We start from the raw sequence: 22,761 nt of genomic DNA, 5'->3' as shown, positions 1-22,761 counted from the left end.
GAAGGGTAATTTGTCACAAAAATGATGCAAAACCTGTGCAGCATCAGTACCACCAAAATTCATATTTTTAACATGGAAACTTTTAGTTATATCAATCCTGTCCATTTCTCCATCATTATGAGCACTGCTTATACATGAGAACCATTTTATTAAAACTATGATAACACCAAACAATTTATTTAATAAAAGTATTTTCTCCACTGCAACTCAGCAGTGAAAAGCTCTTTAAAGCAGAGTCTATCAGCCCCACTTCTTCCACACACTTCTGTTCTCACCATTACATTAAAAACCATCCACCAAAAATGAAACCATTAAAAAGCATGAATACAGGTTTTGGTTTTCTCTTAGCTGGAACAGGCAAATCTTCCTGGGGCCATCTCCACTTCAGTTTCACAACTACCACAGAGGATTCCCCCTTCTTTCTTTCATTAGACATTTATGTATCTTCTGCAGAAAAGGAAGATATTGAAACTGATGTCTGTGTGTTTTTGCTGATATTGTTCCAGGCCATGCCACACTTGGGCTCACCACCTGTGCCCCAGGTGTGCAACAATGAACCAAGACAGGTTAAGGCCACAGTGGGCTTGGCCCTTCTCCATTTTTGGGTATTTCTGGCAGGAATGCCCTGGTAAGTGCCATGTTCATGTCCCAACTGCATGGTGGCTGCTGGCCAAACAGTGGAGCTGTGAAAGCACAGCTGGCACACACAGCACACACCACCACAGTGACAGCCCAAATCCAGCTGTGACAGCAGGGAAAGAAGCACACCCTGTGATGGGACACCCACCTTGGAACCCAACATCTGTTTTCCAAGGAGTGCCCAGACAGCCCATTGAACTCAATCCCATAATATTTTAAAGCAGGCAGCACTGCAGATAGAGACAGATCAATTTTGCCCTACATTTTTAAATGAAACTCTCCTGTTTTGGGAAGAATTTCATTAAGGTGAAAATATAATACAGAACTACCCATTTAGGAAGAATGTGCTATTAATTCTTAGCAGTGTGTGTGGAAGGGAAAATTGCATTTTTATCTAAATGGTTTTTTCAGCATAACCCATTTCCAGTACTCTTTTACAGCTCAGTAGTGGGAACTTTTCACATTTCTATTTGAGCCAGACCACTGTGGAAGGCAGCCTTCAGTAACATGTCAAATACAAACCCTTAAAACGTATTCCAAGAGAAGCTCCACAAACTGGAGAAAGGCCAGAAGAGCACACCTTAAAGGATGGTTGGAAAATAAAAGGAAAAAACCTCTCTCTTAAGGATGTAAGCCAAATTTTTGAGGGGGAGAAGAAAAAGGATGTGGTTTAGGGTTTTTTCTTTTCCCTAAGGGCCAAGGAGAGTTTCGGTCTTCCCTCTCTTCTTCCTCACTTGAAGCAGAAACACCTCCTCTTTGAGGCAGTTCCCAGTCCCAAATGCACACAAAGAGCAGAATGGGGCCATGTTATCACGGAAAAAACGGACATTCGGAGCTATAACATGCACACCAAAATAAGTGTATGCTATGAAAGACACATTTTATCAGCATAAACAAATGCTCATTTCTCACTACAGTTTCATACGATTTGAAACTGAATATAATCCAAACAATAATTCCAAACAGCTGATGCTGGGATCCAAGTTTCCCTGACATACTGCCATCACACAGCAAGAACAACGTCAAGAAAAAGCAAAAGCAGATTCGGAACTGACTGCTTCGAGTTTTACCCCGTTTGCCTAATCTAGTACAAAGAAAAGCAACCATAAAATTGAAAGTTTTAAAAATTCTTCATTTCATCATCCAGGATCTCATATTCAAGCGAATCTAAACCACAACAGCACAGTGGCCCTGTGTTTAACAAACAAAGCCACAGACTTTTCAAGCACCGCAGCAGGGCTCACTGAAGAAGCTGAAGCTCCGTGTTTTCTAAGCATTGTTCATTTGACATTTTTCACCTCTTTTATTTTTTTTCCCCTGCACTGGCTTTTATTAGCTTACTTCAGAAAATTAGTATAACAAAAATTTTATCTTTCAAAACAGACATTAAAAAGTGGAGCAGTTATGGAAATACAATTGGACAATGAACAGTTTTTATTCCCTCTACCTCGCCACACTCCGCACGGCAAAGCAGTAATTACAGGAATCTACTTCTGGTTTAAGCTCTACAGTAAGCTCTTTCCAAATTTAAGGCCAGCAACCAACCCTTCATTATGCTTAATAGGTAGACATAAAACGTAATTGTATCACAATCTCCCAACGCACGTTCCCAGCTCTGAGGCTCACACGTGTCTGGCTCAAAAAAGAGATATTTTATCTATTCTTTTTCCTTAAGAGAAACACTGCAGCACCATTGGCATCAGCCACTCGAGGAAAACTACACAAAACCCTAGAGGATCTGGAAAATTATTTGGAGTAAGACTTCACTGTGTTGTTAAAACCTCACATTTCCAAAGTGGTGTTGGTTGTTCTGCAGTACCAACAGGACCAGCAGGAGCCCTGGCACAGTCAGGACCGTGGTCACCTGCCACAGGTCCCGGAGCACTGGGAGCAGCAAATTCCCTTCTGCCTTTCCCGTTCTCGCCTCAGCTAAAATGAGTAACATCAGGACACAGAACATGAACTGGATTTATCCACAGGACACACCACTTTGTCATGTAACATAGAACACAACTTTGATGCACAGAGTTTAAAAGCAAAGCTCACCCAAAATCACCAGGGCTGCCCTTGAGCTTTCCCCTGTTTCCCTGCACATTTTCCAGCCAATACCCTCACACCCACCCTGCCAACAGCCCAAAGAACCGCCAAATGATGGGATGAAACTTCAATACTAATCCAGAAGGAATGTTTTGCTATTCTCCCTTTTTTGTGATCTGCCTCTTTCAAAGTAGTTCATATGAGATTTGAATTGTGCTTGGGACAGCCCTTTTTTCCCTCTGCCTCCAGAACTATGGCATGGTAGGGAAAGCACAGGGAGCTGGGCTGCATGTGGTTCCTCCCAGCACAAAAAGAAAAGTATGTGCCTATATTTAGAGGTGGAGAAGGGAGCTATAGCATCCAGGAAAAAAAAAATAAATCTTACTGATTTTATCTTCAAAAAAGCATTTGTGTTTTTGGTTTGTTTAAATCAAAAATGTGCTGCAAGCATTTGACCCTATATCCAGCAACAATAAAATCTGTTCTATCATAAAATACCAGCTGCTTTGCACTTTGAATAATAATACTATTTTTAAAGGGTTTCAGAATTATTGTCTCATAGACTGTGGTATCTTTTATTACAATTACTGGGGAACTCCTTTTTTCTTTTGTAAATGCAATCAATAGGCCCATTTATTATCTTCTTGCTTTTAAAACTGCATTTGGTCTGAAATTTTGGGTTACTTTTCAGACTAGGCAAAAAACATTTTTCAGCCTAATATTTGGTACTAATAACAATTAAAACAATTGAGTCAGATCAAAAATATCAGTATTATTAGATGCACACAGTTATCGGGCTGCCTGGCAGGTCTAAGAGACATCTTTTTTCTAATTATCAGCTCAGTACCACTCCAGGAGTAAATCACACCAGGTGGTTGTGATCCACTGCACAGATCAGACCTGGGGTCTGAGTCCTCCTCTCCCATCACCCAAGGGAGCAGGGAAGAGAAGCCCTCCTTTGGTGATGCTTCCAACCCCAGGCACTTGGAAGAGGCGAAAACCTTGCACCAAACTACTCCTGCAACATTGGGGTCCCTTTTCCTGTTCCTAAGGCTGACAAACCTATTTAGAAATTCACTCACACACAGATCAGAAGTGCCATAACTGGGGTTTGGGTTTATCTTTTCCACGAGAGGAGAAATGCTGCCCCGGAGAGGGCAGTACAGCCGCGCCATCCTCACCAAACAAGAAATCCACTCAGAAATGAGATCACCAGGTGGGACGAGATGCTCTCAGCCCTTCTTTCCCTGCTCACACACACTTCCCAACCCAGCAGCATTCAGCACCAGTGTGCCTGCCTTTGCTGGGTACCCAAGTGCCCTGCAGTTCCACTGTGCACCTCACCAGCAGCCTCTGCCCAAGCCCTGGTGGCACCACCCCGTGTTCCGGTAGTGAACCGGCAGCTGCCCAGCCCAACAACACCTCTTTTATCTCATTTGGACAGTAAATCTTTAACAGTGGGAACATCTCCCAGGTATCTAAAGCACCGTGGCAATTTATGGTGCAATAAATATGATCTGAAATAAAAAATAATCCTAAAGTGGGACCTGAATATGGACTCCGCTGCGCTCTAAATCACACTTAGACCCCACTGTCGGTAAGTACGACGGCGATGCCTGGACTGCCCGAGCCATCCAGCCAGGAGCAGGAACGCTGTGCAGACATTCCCGCCCTGCCCAAGCCATCCAGCCAGGAGCAGGAACGCTGTGCAGACATTCCCTCCCTGCCCGTTCCCACTCGCAGCCTCACCTCCAACAGTGCAGGGAAGGGAGGGCTCAGCCCCATTCCCCAGGGAGTAGAAGTGCTTGCAATGATGCACAGCTCTGCCACAACATCCTCTGCCTCTTCTGACTGCTCTCACCTGAGACCAAAAGGCTTTTAAATGCCATTATGGAGGAATATTACACCCACCCACCACTCCCTCCAAAAAAAAAAAAAAAAAAAAAAAAAAAATTAGTGGAAGATTTTTCTAGGAAAGAGGTCCTAAAATTCTGACCAGACAATAACCCCAGCCCAACCTCCATTTCCTATGTTAATAGATCAATTTACATCTTTCTAGCAAATTGGTTTCAGGCTACATTATAAAAAAGAAAAAAGTCATGCCTTCCTTCTGAAACTGTATTTTGGGAGAGGATTAAGGAGGAAGGAAGGATGTGACTCTTTCCAGGGCTTTGTAACGTATTTGCTTCGTGCAGCAAATTAATATTCTCAATTTTAACTCAGGAGTACATTCTTAATTAGGGTATGAAATGTTTTAAAATTTTCTTCACTTTACAAATGGCTGCTTTTTCAATTAACTGTGCTTCCCCAGCCTCAGGATGATCTTTCTATTAGCAACAGAATGCTTTCGAGTATTTTGTGAATACTAATTCACAAAATTAATTAAATGCAGACTTAACTCTGAAAACATATATTTTACCACCAAAAAACCCTGCTGTCTTCCAGCTACTGACCGATCACAGGCTTTGCTGGGATCAAGGGGATCAAGTCCTAAAGGCCCAGCAGTCAGAACTGAAGGTAGGAGAGTTAAAAGGAAAAAAACCCAAAGTTCTTAATTTTGTATTTTAAATGCTCCAAACACAGAGGGGGATAAAAAAAAAGATAAATATCCCAAAGTTCACACAAAGTGGCCGCGGGAGCAGGACTGTGGCACGTCTCTCCCATCGCTCACAGTCAGAGCTAGCAGAGCCCTTCGAGCTCCCACACGTGTTGTCCATGTTTAAACTCAAATAAACTGTATTTATTTCAATGTAAAAAAATCTATCAAAGCAGCACTTAAACATAAACAGATTTCTGCTTACCAAACCAAAAAATGCTTTTTTTGACAAATGTTAAAAGCTAATAAAAAATGTAGACCGCCCAGCGTCATGCTCAGTGGTGTTACGTTAAAACACTGAACAGACACAAACAGATTTGCTTGAATTGCAAACAAACAGACACAAAGTGCCCCGCTGCAGGGTCTGGGCAGCACCTCAGCCTGCAGCCAGGACTCAGCTCCTGCTCGGGAGCTGCCCCGACTGATGGGCACGTGCGTCCCAGGGAGCGGCACCACCGGCGGTGCCAGAGCAGCTCCTGCCCAAACAGGCAAGGCAAAACTTGGGAAAACGTTACTTCCAAATGGATCAGACCCAGTCCTACAGAGAGGGATGAGCTCTCGTGTGAGTCAAGCGTCTCAAAAGGGCACAAGCGCAGAGCAAAAATACTCCTATGGCAATGCCCATGTTGCTACAAAAAATAACCCAAGTACAGGAAAGAAACACAGAACAGTGGTGACCACGTACTTTCGCACCGGTATGGATAGAAAGTGCAACACTAAGAAAGGCACATTTCTAGACCATCAAGTCTTAAAACTTATTACATCAACTAAGGAAAATGCATTTGCCCCATCCAGATGCTTTTGTCATTCGCCAGGAGATGAGCGGAACATGAAGCCTTAGAGGAGAGGGCATTGGCAGGGAGAGGAAAAGAAGGGGTACTGAGGAGGGGAACAGTAAAGCAGTATCATCTAAGATGTTCTCTTTGAAGTATTAAGAAAGCCAGCTTGTAAAAATTAATGGATTAGACCTCCAGCTGTTCAAATCTCAGCTTTAAATTTAGAAGGCATTTGACTTTGGAACATTGGCACATAATCCATAAAATATATTTAAATCTGTAAAAAAACCCCAAAATCATTTGAATTAAAAGGCCACTAATAACTCAGAATGTTTTAACTGCACCAACACAAAAGCATCTGGCAAAGGAAAAGCAGCAAACTACAAAGAATCACAGTATTTTTATATAAGCCAGTCATCTAATCAGTGTGTGTAAACTGGGTCTATCTAGAGAACAGCAAAAATTCAGAATCACATTTTAAAAACTGAGAAATCTAACCAAGACCAGGAAGGTGAGGGCAGACCTTGAATTTCCTTGGTGATTCTATAGCTTCACCTATTTGATTTCCATAAGGTTCCCCACGTCCCTTACCCAAGATCTGGTGCGCAGCCAGCCATGTTCTGAACAGCCCTCAATAACAGAGGCTCTCACTAAAAAACGCCTCTCAAAATACAAAACTGTTTCATATTTAAAAATAAACAACACACAGATCTTAAATGTGTCCAGCAAACCTTAATCATGTGTTTACAGGTGCAAACATCTTTCTTTTCAAGGCCGTAGATTTTTCAATGGAAAAGCTGGACCAGCTGGGCAGGGAGGCGGATGCCGGCCGGAGCCGCGGCGCGAGGTGGCTCTACCAGCGCCTGACGCCCACCGCCCGCGCTGCCTGCATCCAACACGCTCCAGTCCGAAACACAAGGACAAACTATTCTGTACTAGAGATAAAACAGGGAATGAGCCTCTGCCTCCAATCTGACAGGTCTCTTTCAATATTCTCAATGCGCTTGAGAAATTATGTCATGAAACGGCTTCTGGTATTTCGGTAAATTTAGCGTTAACAAAGCATACGCGTTAGGCCACCTGAAGATTCATTTTAGAACTGGCTGTGCACTTTCTGAGGAGACTCTTCCTCACACTCAGATTTTACAGAAATACACGAGAAACCACTGAGTGAAAATGTACAGTAATTTGTCTAGTACTAAAATTTTATATGGCCACATAAAGGCATTTTACTGTACCAAAACCTTTCCCTGGTATAGAATACTACTGAAGCTGGGAGTCAGCTGGTTCAAATAAAAGCAGCCTATTTAGTTTCAGGTTAGACTTTTGTTTGATGCCTTATTCTTTGTTCTACACAAGTAACAACAAATTGTATCTATAGACATTGCTAATTAATAACGCTTTTTATCAAAATATTATTTGCAGTTCTATGGTCGAGCATTCCACTAGGTGATTGGAAAAAAAGAACAGGTGTTGTACCTTAAAAAGTAAGAGAAGACACGGTGTAATACATCACAGATCAAAATAAATCTATGCTGTCATCCAAGCTCATATATAAATACTAAGTCTAATTCATTTCCTTTTACATCATACATAAAGATCTGAAGCACATTCACACACCAATTTCAAGAAATATCTCCCTCGAAGTCTGTCTCATGCAGATCCTCACACCAAGTGTGTGCAAAACAACCCCATTAAAACTCGCCTTGCAACTGAGTGGGCCATCAGAAAATAACAGACTTTGGGGCAAGGAAGCACCAGGATGCAAACCAGATAGGTAATCTGCACTCATTCAAACATAGCTAGATTGTCCACTGAAATGAGAACAGGTAAATCCAGAGACCAAAAATTAAGCCAGACAGACAGTGGATGCAAAGGCAAACACTGGCCACAGCTGCTACTGAAATGCCAATAAATTCACACATTTCCTGCACGAAATATTTTCGTATATTACAGCAAGAGGAAATACTACTAAAAATTCTGTCCCTTGCTTTTTCTAATATATGCCATAAAGGTCGACAAGCACACTGCTACAGAATGTTTATAAAACAAAGGAAAATATTTCTAAACAGAACCATTTTCTAGTAAAAAGTATTAAAAATTATAGTCAGTCAAGGTAAACAATGGAGAATTTCTATCATTCACATGAGGCCAAGCAGGGGCAACCCTTCCAATTTTTTTTTTTAACAGGTTAGAAAAGTTTAAAGCATCATATTAAATCCAAATCTAATGCACACCAAACTCTCCCAGGATAAGTAGCGGGAGCGTTCTTCCCTCGTCACTCTGATTGCTAATCCAGATGATTTAATAGAGATGTAGATTTAATATATGTGGAGTTTATTGTGTAACTTCAAGACAAAGGGAATAGCTTCTTTTTTCACTAAATTGTTAACACTGTGTAAGTTTCAGCAGCCCAGTGAGACAAAGCAGCATCGGGAATCACAGCCCCCTCGCTGGAAAAGGCGCTGAGCTTTGCTGCTGAACTCGCTTCCACAGCGCTCACTACAACACAGCCGCTCACAGCACATCGCTTGCAGTGAAGGTTCAGTGTCGGAAAAACCTCACGAGAGGTCTGACAAACTCAGTCCTGGTAAACAAACGTAGTCCCTTGGTAAAGCCTCTAAAAGAACTAAGCAGTATTTAAAATAAAGCAGGCAGCAGAATGCACTGGAAAGGGAAAGAAAACAAAGGCTCCCGGCCGCATCTGGACCAAATTTGACCTTTGTTAATGTATTTCTAGTAATTCACAGATGTTACACACTGCTCCAGCAAGAGGGTTGGCCTGTGGGCTCATTCAAGTGACAGGTTCGGTGTAACAATGAGATATGAACAAAAACTCAAAGATGAAGGCTAACGGTGCCGCGTGGCACGTGCCCGTCAGCCCGGACTGACGAGCCCAACAGCCACCGAGCAGCAAAACATACTCCCATCCTTTCCACCTGCACAGTTCTAGGTACATGCTGATGTCTTCACCTGACATCTGCAGTATGGGACTTTGAAAATTTCAATTAAAAACAAAAAACCAAAACCCCACGAGCACTTAATTAGTGGGTTTCTAAAGAATACTAGTATGCATTTCACTGAAGGGGAAATTGTTCTGGTTCGATCAAACCACGAAAAGCAAAACTCCATTAAACTGGCCCCGGATTTTTAAGTGAATTTGAACTGGTTATTCTTTGTCAGCTAGAGCTGTGGTGTAGGAAGTCAAGACAACCCCTCTAGACTCAGTGTTATTTATCTCTCACTCCCAGCTCAAGCGACTAGGCAGAGGAAAACACGAAATTCTAGAAAGCATTTTCAGGGGAAAAAAACCCAAAACCTACCAGCTACTTCACATAAAACATGTTGGTACAAGAAATGATGCATCAGAGAAAACTTACAGAAAACACATTTCAGGGCAGAACCATGTCCAGGCAGCATTACTAATACCACATTCCGGAATGGAACGTGAACGCACGCACAGAGCTCACGGCAGGCCAGCGCTGGAGGTGTCACACCTCACAGCACCGGTGTCTGCTCTCAGCAACCTCCAGACCCACAGCTCACACAACTGCCAGAGATCAGTAAATCATTTTAATGCCATTATGGGAGAAAAGGCGAGCTCCGAGGAATCTGAGCAGCCATTAAAACAACTCAAGTTGTTTCCCCCATAATCTGCGCACTAAAAGAGTATTTGAGAAGTTCCCGATCCTGCTGTATTTTGGGGAGCCTGCTCTTTCCTTCATGGCCAGCACTGAAATCAGACCCTCTGGTCCTGGAGAATGGCAGGCAGTGGACAAAGTGCCCAGCACTGCACCAAGGGGAAGCTGCCCCCCAACACTCACCTCCCCTTCCTCCACCTCCTCGCACCTGAGAAGCCGCCGGTGCCAATCGCAGCAGTGCCATAGTGGGAATAAATCCCCGACAGCTCTCACGGCAGGTGTAAATCAGAAGCCCCAAACAAGCCTGCACTGGGGAGGACCCCGGGTCTAATGCTGCTCTCACTAACGCTGCCCAGCCCCAAAACGGTGCCCACCTTCCAGCACGGAATGCAGAGGAGCTGCCTGAATTCGGAGGAGCGCTGTCTGGAGCCTGCGCATCCACCCGGACACTGGGTTTCTGCTGGAACAAACACCACAGCGCAAATCCCAGCCGACTGAGAAGGTTTCAAATCTCAGCCCATGACTAAAGGAAGCCTTTTCTTAAACACTGTTTCACACACTCAGGGGTATGGCAATGTTAAGTTTAATTATTTCTACTGACCGAGGTGAACAGCCTGTTTTGTCTCACCCATTGTATCTTTATCATCTCTAACAACAGTTAAAGTAAATTCTCTGTGAGTCTGTATAAATTTCCTCATCCGAGGAACCAGCCCATTCAAATCCCTCAAGTGACTAAAGCATGAACCAACCCGAGCGCCTCTGCATTGTTGTGGAACTGGTTTGCTATTTTATGTTAAGCCTCTGAAATACTAAAACATATCCTTATATAGGAACACTGATTAAATGGTTTTCCTTCCAAGTGATGAACTGTTTTAACACCAACATTGTGGTTATCGCGACCAGAAAGCAATTACTTCTTTCACTAGCTGTTACTAAGAATAGCTGTGATCAAAGTGACTGGAGGAGTGCTGTTAAAAAGACGCTGCAGAAGCATCGCTCCATATGACACACACACACACACACACACACAAAATATAGATCATTTTAAACCAAATTACACTTTTAATAAATGTGCTGTTCGGAATTAAATCGCTGCTCAGAATTTCTTTTAAATCACTGCTCAGGATTTCTTTTTTTCATCCAGGAAGTCAAGATCTATAGGAGAAGTTATTATTTCAAAATCTATTTCTAAACACAGCACAGTGTGAAATCTGTGTATCTGTGTGTGTGTGAAAGTGCACATGTAACGGGGTGCATGTGGTGTGAGAGAACGTATGTATGTGCTTGAGCCTGCCAAGGCAGAAGTAACAGGAACTGTGATTTGTGCTAACTAGCTATTGATCCAGTCAGATCTAGATGTTGTGTACAAGAAACAATAAAAGAGAAGGGGCCAGGAAGGATGCTGTGTGCAACTCCATTTAAAAATGGAAAAGAAGGGCCCCAAACAAACCAATTTATGTCCTTGCCTGGGTGAAGCATGGAGAATGCTGATGGGCTTCCTCGGGTCTGCCGTGCATGCTAAACACTCTGCTCGAAATGAGAGTCTCCTGCGCTGGGCATTAAACATGAACAAAGAGACAAACCGTGGGGGCTAGGATTCACGCTTCAGAAAGCCAAAGCTGCAAAGCCAACCAGAACCAGGTTAGGAAACAGCCCAGTCTCCTAACCAGCTCCCTTCTAATTTCACCAACAACTTTCTCAGCAAAATTACTAAATGTGGAGGGCTGTAAAAAGTCAGTTTCTACTACCAGAGATAATGAAAACAATTTAAAACTACACTGCAGTACCAAAATATCACCTTTCCTAGGCACAAATAATGAGTTTATATTGTATAAACTGCACACATGTATTTCTAGCACACCAAAACCCACCCGCCTGCCCTCAGACAGCAGGTACAGCATGTGCACCCATTATAACAATCACACATACAGCTAGGCAGGTTGCAAAATAGGGATTTGATAAGATAAAATAGAAAGCAATTCAATCTATAATCATCCTTATCTTAAACAGCTTTTATAATAGAGAGTTTTCCATTAAAATATTTTTTCCTAAGCCTGGGGAATTATGATGCCCTCTGGACACAAGGAAGGATCAGAAATGACAACTAATGTCAAAATTAAACATCTGTCAACTAAGCAAGTTTTACACTAACAGTCCCAGAGCCTTATTTTAAACTGCTGTTCAGTTAAATCAAAAATAATTTGTTGCAAGCCGTTCAGTTCAGTATCACACTGCTGTGGGCTCCAAATGCAAGCAGGGGGCACCTGGACCCAAAGGGGCAGAACTACCACCAAATTCATGTTTTTGTGGTTAGGGAAAACCTCAGTCACAGTTTTGGTAAAGTGGCTAGAAGGTTCAGCTGGCACCAGGCTCTGTGGGAGCCCCCTCCTCAGCACCACATGCCTGGTGGGACCTGCAAAAGCCCCCTCCTCAGAACCTCAGGCTGCAGTTCCCTTCTGCAGCATCCCAGGACCAGGAGCTCAGGAGAGGCTCACTGGGAGCCCCTCTGCTCAGCACCCCCATCTACCTATTCTCTAGGAGGCATGATGGGGAGAGGGCTGGCAGTGGAAATGCCATGGGGCAGTTGTCACCTGGGCCAGTCAGGTAGCAAGCACTTTGTCCCTGACACTAGGGGTGGAACCAGTGAGTGCCCAGAGTACCAGAGCAGCAGGCTCAGCATGTCCCCTTCCTTGAGCAGCCCACAACCACCCCTACCCCTGTGCCAGCACCCCTGTGGGACAACTGATACCTTCTTTGCTGGGGTTCGGGGGCTTGGGCTTCTCCCAGGGCGCCATGGGCTTGTCCTCCTCCTGCCCCTCCATCAGGGCCTTCTCTCCAGGCAGGTACCAGGTGGAGTTGTGCTCTGCCATCAGGGAGTCCAGATCGATGGTGCTCATGGTGCCCTTGACACCGTCCGAGCAGCAGCTGCCCAGGTCACTGTCCCCATTCTGCCCCGCACACTCCCCCTTCTTGCTCTTCAACCCCAAGGGCTGGTCTTCCGAGATGCTGAACTGCTGCCGCTGGAGCTGGATCTGTGCCTGCAGGATCTCCAGGGGGTGGATCTCATCCTGGGCCGAGGTGCTCGTGGGGGTCCGCACCTGCTCCATGCTTGGGGTGCCAGGGTGAGCGCCCGCCGTGGTGCTGAGCCCATAGCTGTCAGGGGTCGAGGTAGATGTACTGAGAAGGCCAAGGGCCAGGGGCTTCTGTCCGTTGAGAAGTGCGTGCTCCCCACGGGGCAGCTTGGGCGAACCACCCAGCAGCGGGCTACGGGTGGGCTTGGAGGTGGCATTGTCGGAGCTGGAGGACACCTCGTCCTCGTTGCCATAGCTGGTGCTGACCTCGTCGGGAAAGTCCACATGCGGGGAGCTGCCGTCTGACTTGGTCACGCTCTGGATGCCGCTGTCCAGGGAGGACATCAGGTCGGGCTGCTCCGCCAGCAACAGTTCACTGCCCTTGCCCCAGGATGGTGAGGTCAGGGGCTTGTCATGAGGGGTGCCTCCGCCGCGCTCAGCGCCCGCAGCCCCCGGCGGGGCCCCCGCCGCCACCGGCACTGCCGGCTGCCCTGGGCTGACACCGGCTCCCCCGCCCTCGGCAGCTGAGAACTTCTCAAAAAACGTGCCGGGGCTGACGTGCCCACTGTCCCGTTTCCGGCGACCCCGACCCCGCCCGCCACCCGCCTTCCCCTCGCCACCGGCCACCGGCTCCAGCGCGTAGCCGGGAGAGAGGCTGCTCTCCGCAGGCAGCAGCGGGGCAGCGCCCGCTGCTTTGCCCGTGCCACCCCCACCTACTGGTGGCCCTGCTGGGAAGTAGTCCGGGGCAGCAGGTGGCGGGTCAGGCTCGGCCTGGCTGAGCTTGCGCTTGGCCTCGGCCGGGCTCTTCTTGTTGAAGGTGACGTTGAGGTTGGGAGCGCCCAGACTCGCAATCATGTTTTGGCAGGCAGTGGAGAGGGCAGCCAGGCAGCTCTGCCCGAAGACATTGTCCTTGCTGGCCGCCTTGCTGAAGGAACCCAGCGAGAGGGCACCCAGCTTGCTGGCAGTGGGCCGCGGCGGGGGTGGCGGGGGAAACTCGGGTGGGGGTGGTGGGTAGGCACCTGGCGAGGCGCTGAGGGCAGGTGCAGCCCCGTGGGCCGCCGGCTGCCGCGCTGCCGCCCCAAAGGGGAAGCCAGGCTGAGCAGCAAAGTCGGCGGGGCCACGGCGCTCAGCAGGGGCATTGGGCAGTGCCACACCGCTGCCAGGTGACTGCAGCTGCGAGAGGCCACCCATTGTGGGTGTGAAGGCCGGATGGACGCCGGGCGACGGCAGGGCCTGCGCTGGCCCCTCGCCTGCCATCCGCAAGGGCTCCTGCAGCCCCAGCCCACTGGCACCCGGCCGGAAGAGCACGGCAGGGCCACCCGGCTGCAGGCCCAGCTCGTGGGGGGCTGCCTCGGCTGGTAGCCCGGGTGCTGCCAAGCGCCTCGGCAGCAGCTCCCCGGGCGGCGGTGGCCCTGCGAACCAGGCGCTGTCGGGGGCCAGGTGCGGCGCTGGCGCATCAAAGCTGCGGCCGCCACCAGCCTCCCGCTCGAAGGCTGGCGGGGGCAGGCTGCTGGGTGCGCCCACCTCACCATGATGCCCCAGCTGCTGCAGACTGGGCGGCCGCAGGCGCTGCTGGCTTCGCGAGGCCATCTGCTTCATCACCAGGGCCGCGTTCTGGCGCTGCGCCAGCGCCGGGTGCTCGGGGCCGCCGTGTGGCAATGGGCCCCCAAAGGCCTCAGGTGCCGGCGGGGTGAACTCGCCCGGCAGGCCAGGGTAGGCCGTCGGGGAAAGGTGACTCTCCATGGCCGGGCCATGCATGCCGCTGCCCCAGGAGGCACAGCGCTCGACGCCAGGAGTGTTGGGGAAGTCAAACCGCGGCCTCTTGGCGACGCTCACGTAGGGGGCATCGAAGTGCTGCAGTCTTTGATTTGGTGGCTGTTGCGGAGGAGGGTGCTGCATATTAAACACGGGGTCGGTGTAGGGATGCATATTCCTGTTCTCCAGTCTGTGAATAGGGTATTCAAACTGTGCATGCTGGTTCTGCATTATGGGCCCATTGTCCTGCAGGTTGGAGTTGGGAGCGTTGGCTTCTGTTTGCTGTTGCCTAGGGATGGCTGGCGGGCAGGAGTTCTGTCTGGCCAGCAAGCCCGGCGGCTGCTGCGGTGCTTGCGGTGGTGGTGGCGGCTGCTGCTGCTGCTGCATCAGCGGGTGCCTGGCGTTGGCCCCCGGCTCCAGACTGGCCGACATCTTCCGCGCCCCCCCGAAGCGCTCGAAGAAGACGCCGTGCTGCTGCGGCGGGTGCGCCTTGGCCACGGCCATGCCCGGCGCCCGGGGCAGGGCGGGCGCCCCCGCGAAGCTGCCGCCCGCCGGCACCTGCCGCCCGCCGCCGTAGTGCGGCAGCTGCCCCTCAGGCTCCGACGGGGAGAAGACTGGCAGCTCGAAGTGGCTGGCAGGGCCGTCGCCAGGGTAATTGTATTCCAGCGAGTCCACGCCGCCCTGCGCCGGCAACCGCCGCGGCTCCAGGCCGTGGGGCTCGGAGGAGCCGGCCGCCGGCAGCCCGTGGAAGGAGGCAGCGCGGTTGGGGGACTGGTCGAGGGGCAGGCAGGGCGCCGGCACGGCGTGGCTGGCGGCGCCGGCGCCGTGGTGCTGGAAATCGGGCAAGGTCCCGGGGCGCTGCTGCCCGAAGCCCTCGCCGCTCTGGCCCTCGGCCATGTGCTCGTAGCCGTCGGCGAACGCCGTCTGCCCGCCCAGCGCACCGCTGTAGCCCAGAAGGCGCCCGCCGTGCACGCAGGAGGCGCCGGGGTCGGGCCCGAAGCCGCCGCCGAAGTGCGGGGGGTGCTGGTGCGGGTGGGGGGCGCCGCCGGGACCGCCGTGCGGCTGCTGTCCGCCGAAGAAGCCGTGCACAGGCGGCTGCATGCCGCCGCCGTGCAGCTCGGCGGGGCCGCGGCCCGGGAAGCCGTAGCCGTCCCCGGCCAGGCTCATGTTCATGCCCAGGAGGGGCGGCTCGCCCAGCGCTCCCAGGGCCGGGTCCGCCGGTGCTGGGCCGCCGCCGGGGAAGGCCGGCGCCTTGAAGTGCGCGCTCATGCTCAGTCCGGGCTGGCCGAAGCCCCGCTCCGCCTGCCCGCCGTTCCGGCCGCTGTTTTGCGGCTCGAACTGCTCCAGCCCGAACATCCTGCGCGGCTCCTCAGCAGGGCATGGCTGCTCCGCGCCGCTCCGCCGTCCCGCTGCCCGCCGCTCCCCGCAGCTCCGCTCCGCGCCACTCGGCCGCCCCCGCTCACATCCTGCCGCGCCGCCGGCACCGGCCGCTCGCCCGCGCTCACCCCGCCGCTCGCCGCTCGCTGCTGCCCGAGAGCCGACGGGGCGGCGCGCCGCCGCTCACAGGCTCCGGCGCCCGGCAGCTGCGCGCCGCATCGCCGGCCGGCCGTGCGCTCCCGCGGCTCGCAGCGCTCGGGCGGCGGGGCCGGGGCGCGGGGCCGGGCGGGCGCTGCGAGGGCTGCGCCGCGCTCCCCGCGCGCTGCCGCGCTCTCACCCAGCGCTGGCGGAGCAGCAACAAGTTTTGCATTTCAGCGATGAATTTCAGCCATCGGGGCTGCGCCAATGAGCGCCGCGGTCCGGGGCGGGGCTGCCGTTAAGGTGGCTCCGCCGCCAGCCCCGTGCCCCGCCCGCACCGCGCCCCGCACCGCCCCCCGTGCCCGGCGGCGCCGCTGCTCCCGCGGCGCACGGAGCGCGGGCGGACGGGGAGGTGCGTGGTACCGCGGGGTCCGGGAGCGGGGTCCTGAAACGGGGCAAGGGGCACGGGGCACTGGAGCTGGCATCAAGTGGCGGGTGTGGGGAGCCACTGCCCGCCGGGGCGAAAGCCGCCCGGCAGCCCCGAGCCCGGGGGAACAGGAGCGTCCCCGCCGGCCCGCCCCGAGCCCGGCATCGCACGGAGGCTCGCGGGGAGCGGGCGCTGCGGCAGCGGGGGGAGTCATAACCCCGTTTCCCCGGAGGGACAAACACCCACCAGACCAAGGGGCCCACAGATCGCCGGCGGGACACGGTGCTTCAGGTGCTCGCGGATGCACATGTCGATAGTTAAAAGAAATAGTAATGAATATTGCTCCCACCGAAAAAAAATGAGATCTATAAATAAGCGGCTGAGGACTGTTTGTATATGGCAGGAGAGTTTTAACGGGATTTTTTTCTGCAGGATCAGGATGCTGCGCTGTGATTAAATATTGATTTTGTGTAATTAGTTTTCATGTGAACTATCCTCCTTGCTGATGGCCTGGAGATTTCAGAACTGGCGAAGAAATGGAATTGGACGTGGAAATTATTACTTAGCGAAGTGACAAGGGGGGGAAGAGGGGGGCGCGGGGCTCGAGCTGCGGGGCGGGCACCGGGGTGGAAAACGCAGCACAAAGGAACGAAGGGGATGTCTCGCTCCTCGCCACGGGAACGGCGGCAACGGAGGGAGGGACTGAGGGACAGACGAGGCCGCCGGCCCCTGCGCCACGTCCCTGCATAGGGTCAGCGGTCCGGACCGACGGCAGCGCCGGCCGGGGCCCCGCACCCGCGCGGCTCCGGGTCAGAGGCGGCCCCGCGCCCGGGGCTCCCCCAGCGCCGCCGCCGTCGCTCCCCCTCTGCGCCTGCGTGCGCGCCGTCGGAGCGGCTCTTCCGAACGGGCACAGCGCCCCCTGGCGCCTTCCCGGGCCCCGCTCCGCGTCCCCGCCGGCCGGAGAGGCCCCGCTCCGCGTCCTCGCCGGGCAGACAGGGCCCGCTCTGTGCCTCTGTTCGTGCCCGCGCTCCTCTTTCGCCCTGACGGCGGTCGGAAAGCCCCCGTTCCGCCCTGGCAGCGGGCAGTCGGGCCGGACGAGGCGGGTCGGGACCCGCGAGCATTCCTCGCCGCGGAAGGGCAGGGTCGGGTGCGGGGGATGCCGGGAGCGGCTGCACGGATTCGTCTTGGGGCACCGGCACCTCCGCTACTCCCTTTCCCAGCCCGTCCTGCCGCTTTTCTGGGGGCCCTGGGCGGGCAGCCCACCTCCCCGGGATGCCACCGCTCCCTCCCGAGCCTCTCCTCGCCGTGGGCACAGAATGGCCTTAGCCCAGCGGCGACATCGTCCCCGGGGCTGCACCCCGCACCTCGAGTCCGTGCGCTGCACCAGCACCTCAGCCCCGCTCCCTCCAGAGCCACCCCAGCCTCGCTGGAAAAGTCAATCTTGCTGAAGTCTCATCCCCACCCATGGCTTGGCCCAGCTCGCCCAGCACCACTCCTTCTGTGGACTTTGGTGGGAGCCACATGGTGTCTATAGCTGGACAATGAGAAACATGGAAATAATCTCAGCCGAAGTAATTCTGGCAGTAAAAACTGAGCTGCTTGGAATGGCAAGGTCGGACGCCAGCTGCGAGGTTCTGCTGGCCCGTGGTGAGCATGTGGGAAGGTGGCTCAGCCTGTTTCTAACATGAGAGGTGCTCTGGGGCTGCCAACCTGCCCCACAGCTCCTGGGGTCCAGCACGGAGCTGGGAGCACTGGTGGGAGTGTGGCCCTGGGCTGGGGCCAGCCAGCACTGTCAGGTCACCTGTGTCACAAAGGGTCACAGCCCCCAGCCGAGGAGAAGGAAGCCTCTCTCAATCAGACCAAGCAGTGAAAAGTGTATTTTACAAAACATATTTTTACTTTCATTCTTGGGGTTTTGGTCATCTTGGGGGAAGTAAGGAAAGGCATTATTTAAATAGTTGTAGCTGCTGGGGATTATTTTCTAAATTAACAATAGTAATTGTGCCTGCCAAATCCAAAGTTGAGGGGATTCATTTATTTCAACTCTCCAGACAATAGCACAATTTTGGGTTTCATATTGCAAGCTCTGAAAACCAAATAGTGGGACTGATGTTAAAAAAAATAATTCAAACAACATCAATTCATCAGACTTAAATCCAGCTCTTTCCACTGTGGCAGTTTAACTTGCACTTAGAAAAGTTGCTGCTCAGCAAAAAAAAAAAAAAAAAAAATTCCTTTTTAACAAAATGAATGCATCATACATAAAACATCACGGACCATACAATTAGTAAGCAAATGTAAGAGTTCAGCTCAGTTCATAATTATTCAGCAAACCTATTCAGAATGATTTTTTCTCCCTCCAGCAATCTACTGTGTGGGCTCATTACCACTGAAAATCTAACGAAGAAACCACCACAGAAACTGCACAAAATAAGCCCATATGCTCAAGACACTTTAGCTCAGCCAGCCCTTAGCAAGAGCCTGTTAAACCCTGACACGGAGGGAACCCAAGCTCACTTCTCTGCGGTGTTTGCACTCCCAGCTCTCCAAAGGTGTCCTGTCTTTAGGGCAGCTCCAGGTACTTCATTTGTAGCCACTCCCTTGTCCCCCGTGCTGCCACCAACGCCTGCTCCGTGTCACACAGCCCCGTGATGGGCTCTGTCCCCGGAGATGAGGCTCCCAACAGCCAATTCACAAAAGAGCTGATGGGTTTTTCCTGGCTAGGATTTCCCTTCCTAGCAGGGATATTCAGTGTATCCCTGTATAAAGGAACTGTAATATTTTGAAGGACAGGTCTCCAAATCTGGCAGCTGACATTTTCAGGGAAGTTTTCAGCATTTCTGCCTGGAACAGTTTAGGGAAACTATTGCATCTCCTGTCTCTCAAACTGCCGCGAAGGTGGTGGTGGAACGGACGCAGGAGGCAAATGTGTAAAATCATTAGAGGAGCTTGTGAGTGCGGGGAGCGCAGAGCCAGCTCCCGTGGGAGGGCGTCGCTTCCTCAGGGGATGTGTCCGTCTGTCTGTGTGCATCTGCTCGAGCTCCTGAGAAAAAAAGGGGTTTTGGGTGAGGAAGGGCTCTGTCCCAAGACCCAGCTGTGCCCAGAGCAGGCAGACCTGCCCTGCACATGGTGCCTCACAGGGATTTGCTGCCAGCACGGTCACACTGCTGAGCTGGGAGGCACAGCTAAAAAGCAACATGTAGGCACTGCCAGTGATCCGACCTCTGCCACTCCTTGTCCTTCCCTGCTTGAGTGTCTGGAGGTGACATGGTTTGTAATTGAGATTAAAGACAATTTCATCTGCAAAACCTGATTTGCATTCAGTTCCTGGGAAGTTCACCTTGCTGGTGTAAAAATTTCATGCTTAGTTTTACCAACAATGTGGTTTCTGAAAGACTGAACCAAATCCCTTCAGATGCTTTACTGCTTCCCATTTTTAAAAATGCATAGCTGAATAAACAGAGTTAAGGGACTAAAACCACCTCAGTCATTTCCCATAAGAGTAGAGAGCAATTTTAGAACTTAGCCCTTCACAGGGATTTTCCTGTTTAGTTCTTCTGCAAGGTTGGTTCAATTGGTTCTAGTTCCTTTACATGGCTGCAACCTTAAGCTGTGTATCTTTCCTGTTTGGATTTATGATATTTTCACAATATCAGTAGAGGTTTCCATTGCTGCAAACAGCTTTTTTTTTCTTTTTTGCCAATTTAGTATATTGGGTGCTGTTTATACCACTTTGGTGAAAATTTTTGCAGCACATGGGGTACTTTGATGTACATATAATGAACACAAAAAATATGTTTTGATGAACATATAATTTGGATGAGTGGAAAACAAGATAGTGCTAAAAATCATACAACACTGAGAATGTGCATTAGTAAAAACATAGGAAACCCTAAAGCAATTTTTCCTATCCATAGCACAGTCCACTACTTGGGCTTTTATTTTTCCCCTTCAAATTCCCATCCCTAAAACACACATGTAGGATCAGGTATTGGGAAGGGGATATTAAAAGAAAATTATATACATCCATATATACATATATATATGTAGCACAACAGAAATAGACAGAAGTAGTGAATTAGTTTGACTACAGGAAAAGTAAAAGTTTTATGTTTCCTAAAATAGCTCAGTGAAACATAAATAACAAAATGGCACCTCTCTGAATGGCTAATCGGTGTTTAACTCTCTTCAGTGTTTTATGGTGGGAGTTTGTGTGACCAACTTTGTTCTGCTGTTTTCCTAAACTTGAACCAGGAATTTATATAGGTGTGGTGGAGCAAGAACAACCTTTGAGCATCTGGAAAGTCTGGCTCACTGTGGGTGATGCCAGAAAACCACCAAAGTTAATTCATTTTTCATCTTCTTATAAATTGAATTACTGTGAAAGGAGAGAGCCAGAGGGTGTTTTATAAAGTCCTGATGACTTAATTTCCCCTAAGTATTAGCTTCAGGAGAGCACTTGCCTTGGTGGTTCCTCTCCTCATCCTGCCATCCCCTGGGATGTCACATGCTGCGGTCCCATCCTGCCCGGACAGCGCTGCGCACAGCGGGGCCACTGGTGTGGGTTTGGAAGTCACCGGTCCTCAGGAGGTCTCCCCCATCCCTGGGGACCAGGCTGGCTTCTCCTGAAGAACCTCCCCCAGGGCTGCATATCTGAGCATCCCCCACATTCCTCAGTGCCCTGTGACCGCTGCCATCCATCCCATTCCAGCCCTCAGGGCTGGGGACACTCTGGCTCCGGGGCTCCCTGCCTTCGGCCCCTGACCTCCTGGCTCTGCTGGAGAACACACTGCACATCCGGGGGTGACAGATGCTTGAGACCACAGGGCCCAGAACTCAAACCACCAGGCAAATAAAGCTGCTCCTATGTTTGTTATTTATCACCTTACTTCATAAGGTTTAACAGCACAACGTGAGTTCCTGAGCCACTGATCAACCTTGGCTCACAGTCCTGACTTTTCCAATTTAAATCAAGTGCCCCTGCCCACACACTGTAGGGAAGAGGCATCCCAAGGCATCGAGCACCCGGTCCAGCAGCATGAATTCACCTGACCTGCTTAAAGAATGATTTGCTTTCCAGCAGGAATTATCCAGCACTACTGGCTGCTCCTCACAGCTGGTCCGGCGGCCCCTGGCCTCGCCCAAACCTCCCATGTCATCACCAGAGGCACAAAGGGTTAACGATCTCCTGCTGCCCATAACCATCGCTCCTCCACCAGCACGGCCCCTCAGCATCTGTACAAAGGGCCTGATTTAATCCGGGTTGCAGACGACTCACATTGTACTCGCAGCCTCGGAGTGATGTTGGGTGATCAGGTTTCCAACTAATATCCAAGGCACAGCCCGAGCGCTGAGCGGGAACAAAGGCACCTTTGTTACTGAAGAAAAAAAATCCCCTGAAGATATTAGCAGTGCAGTAGAGTTCAAACTGTTAAATGATTCAAATATTATTTAATGAATACATTTGAAATGAGGTCTCACAACCCAGAACACTTTTTAGATCATCATTTACAAAGAGCCGCCTCTTCGCTTACTTCTTTATGAAGTTGCTGCTTTTAGATTTCAATTATGGTCATTTTGCTCCCAGCCTTTTTCAGGGACTTCCCATGTTGGTGTAGCTCAGTTCTTTTTATGGTACAGTTTAGCTAGTGACTACTGGGTTTTTCAGAAGTCCTGATAATCACATTGCTTTAATTTACCTTGGACTGTGTGAGAAACAAGGAAGACAAAGCCTTTTGCAAAAGGAGCAACAGCATTAGTGTTGTTCTAGAGGGTGCTAAAGCCAAGCTTATTAAACAGAAATTTGGTAAATAAGCATATCAAGATTTTAGCTGGGACTGAAGAAGCTCTATAGTTCAGGTTCAACAAATACCTCAAATTTCTTGTGTGTCTTGGATATGCAATTCTAAACCAGAAAGCCATGTAATTTTAGAGAGAAAAATTTAAGAATAAAGGTAGATAGGGTTCAGGAAAGAAACATGTCTCCAACCTGAGGAATAAAGTTTTAAAATTAAATTAGAGCTTCCTGTGCTTATAGCAATAAGAAATCCAAGGCTGCTCTGAAGCATGGACAGCAGATATTGTCCCTAAGTGTAACAGGAGCACATATGGGGCTGTGCTGGTGCCTGCTGAGAGGTTTTTAAAAAATACAGTATAAGTAGCAAAAGTGGGGAAAGAGCACCAAACAAAGTGACTACAAGAATCAGAATAAGTACCAGCATACCAGCAAAAAACAACACAGGGCAGTGGCAGAAAGACCTCCAGACTCTGTCTCCAGGTGTACTGCAAAGAAATCACCTCCCCT

The 22,761-nt window shown here is 50.4% G+C and overlaps 1 protein-coding gene across 1 annotated transcript in view; it reads right to left on the bottom strand.

The window, feature by feature from the left end:
• Positions 1–16,070, bottom strand: part of MN1 (MN1 proto-oncogene, transcriptional regulator) — a 34,612-nt gene extending 18,542 nt beyond the window's left edge. Inside the window, exon 1 of the mRNA XM_059863199.1 lies at positions 12,439–16,070. Coding sequence (XP_059719182.1) covers positions 12,439–15,871 — 3,433 coding nt within the window. The 5' untranslated portion in view covers positions 15,872–16,070. The remainder of the gene's footprint in view (positions 1–12,438) is intronic.
• Between the last annotated feature and the right edge of the window lie 6,691 nt (positions 16,071–22,761).

Source organism: Haemorhous mexicanus, chromosome 19 (assembly GCF_027477595.1).
Source record: "Haemorhous mexicanus isolate bHaeMex1 chromosome 19, bHaeMex1.pri, whole genome shotgun sequence".
NCBI lineage: Eukaryota > Metazoa > Chordata > Aves > Passeriformes > Fringillidae > Haemorhous > Haemorhous mexicanus.
The sequence above is the reverse complement of the archived record's forward strand: the minus strand, read 5'-3'. Positions and strand labels throughout refer to the sequence as shown.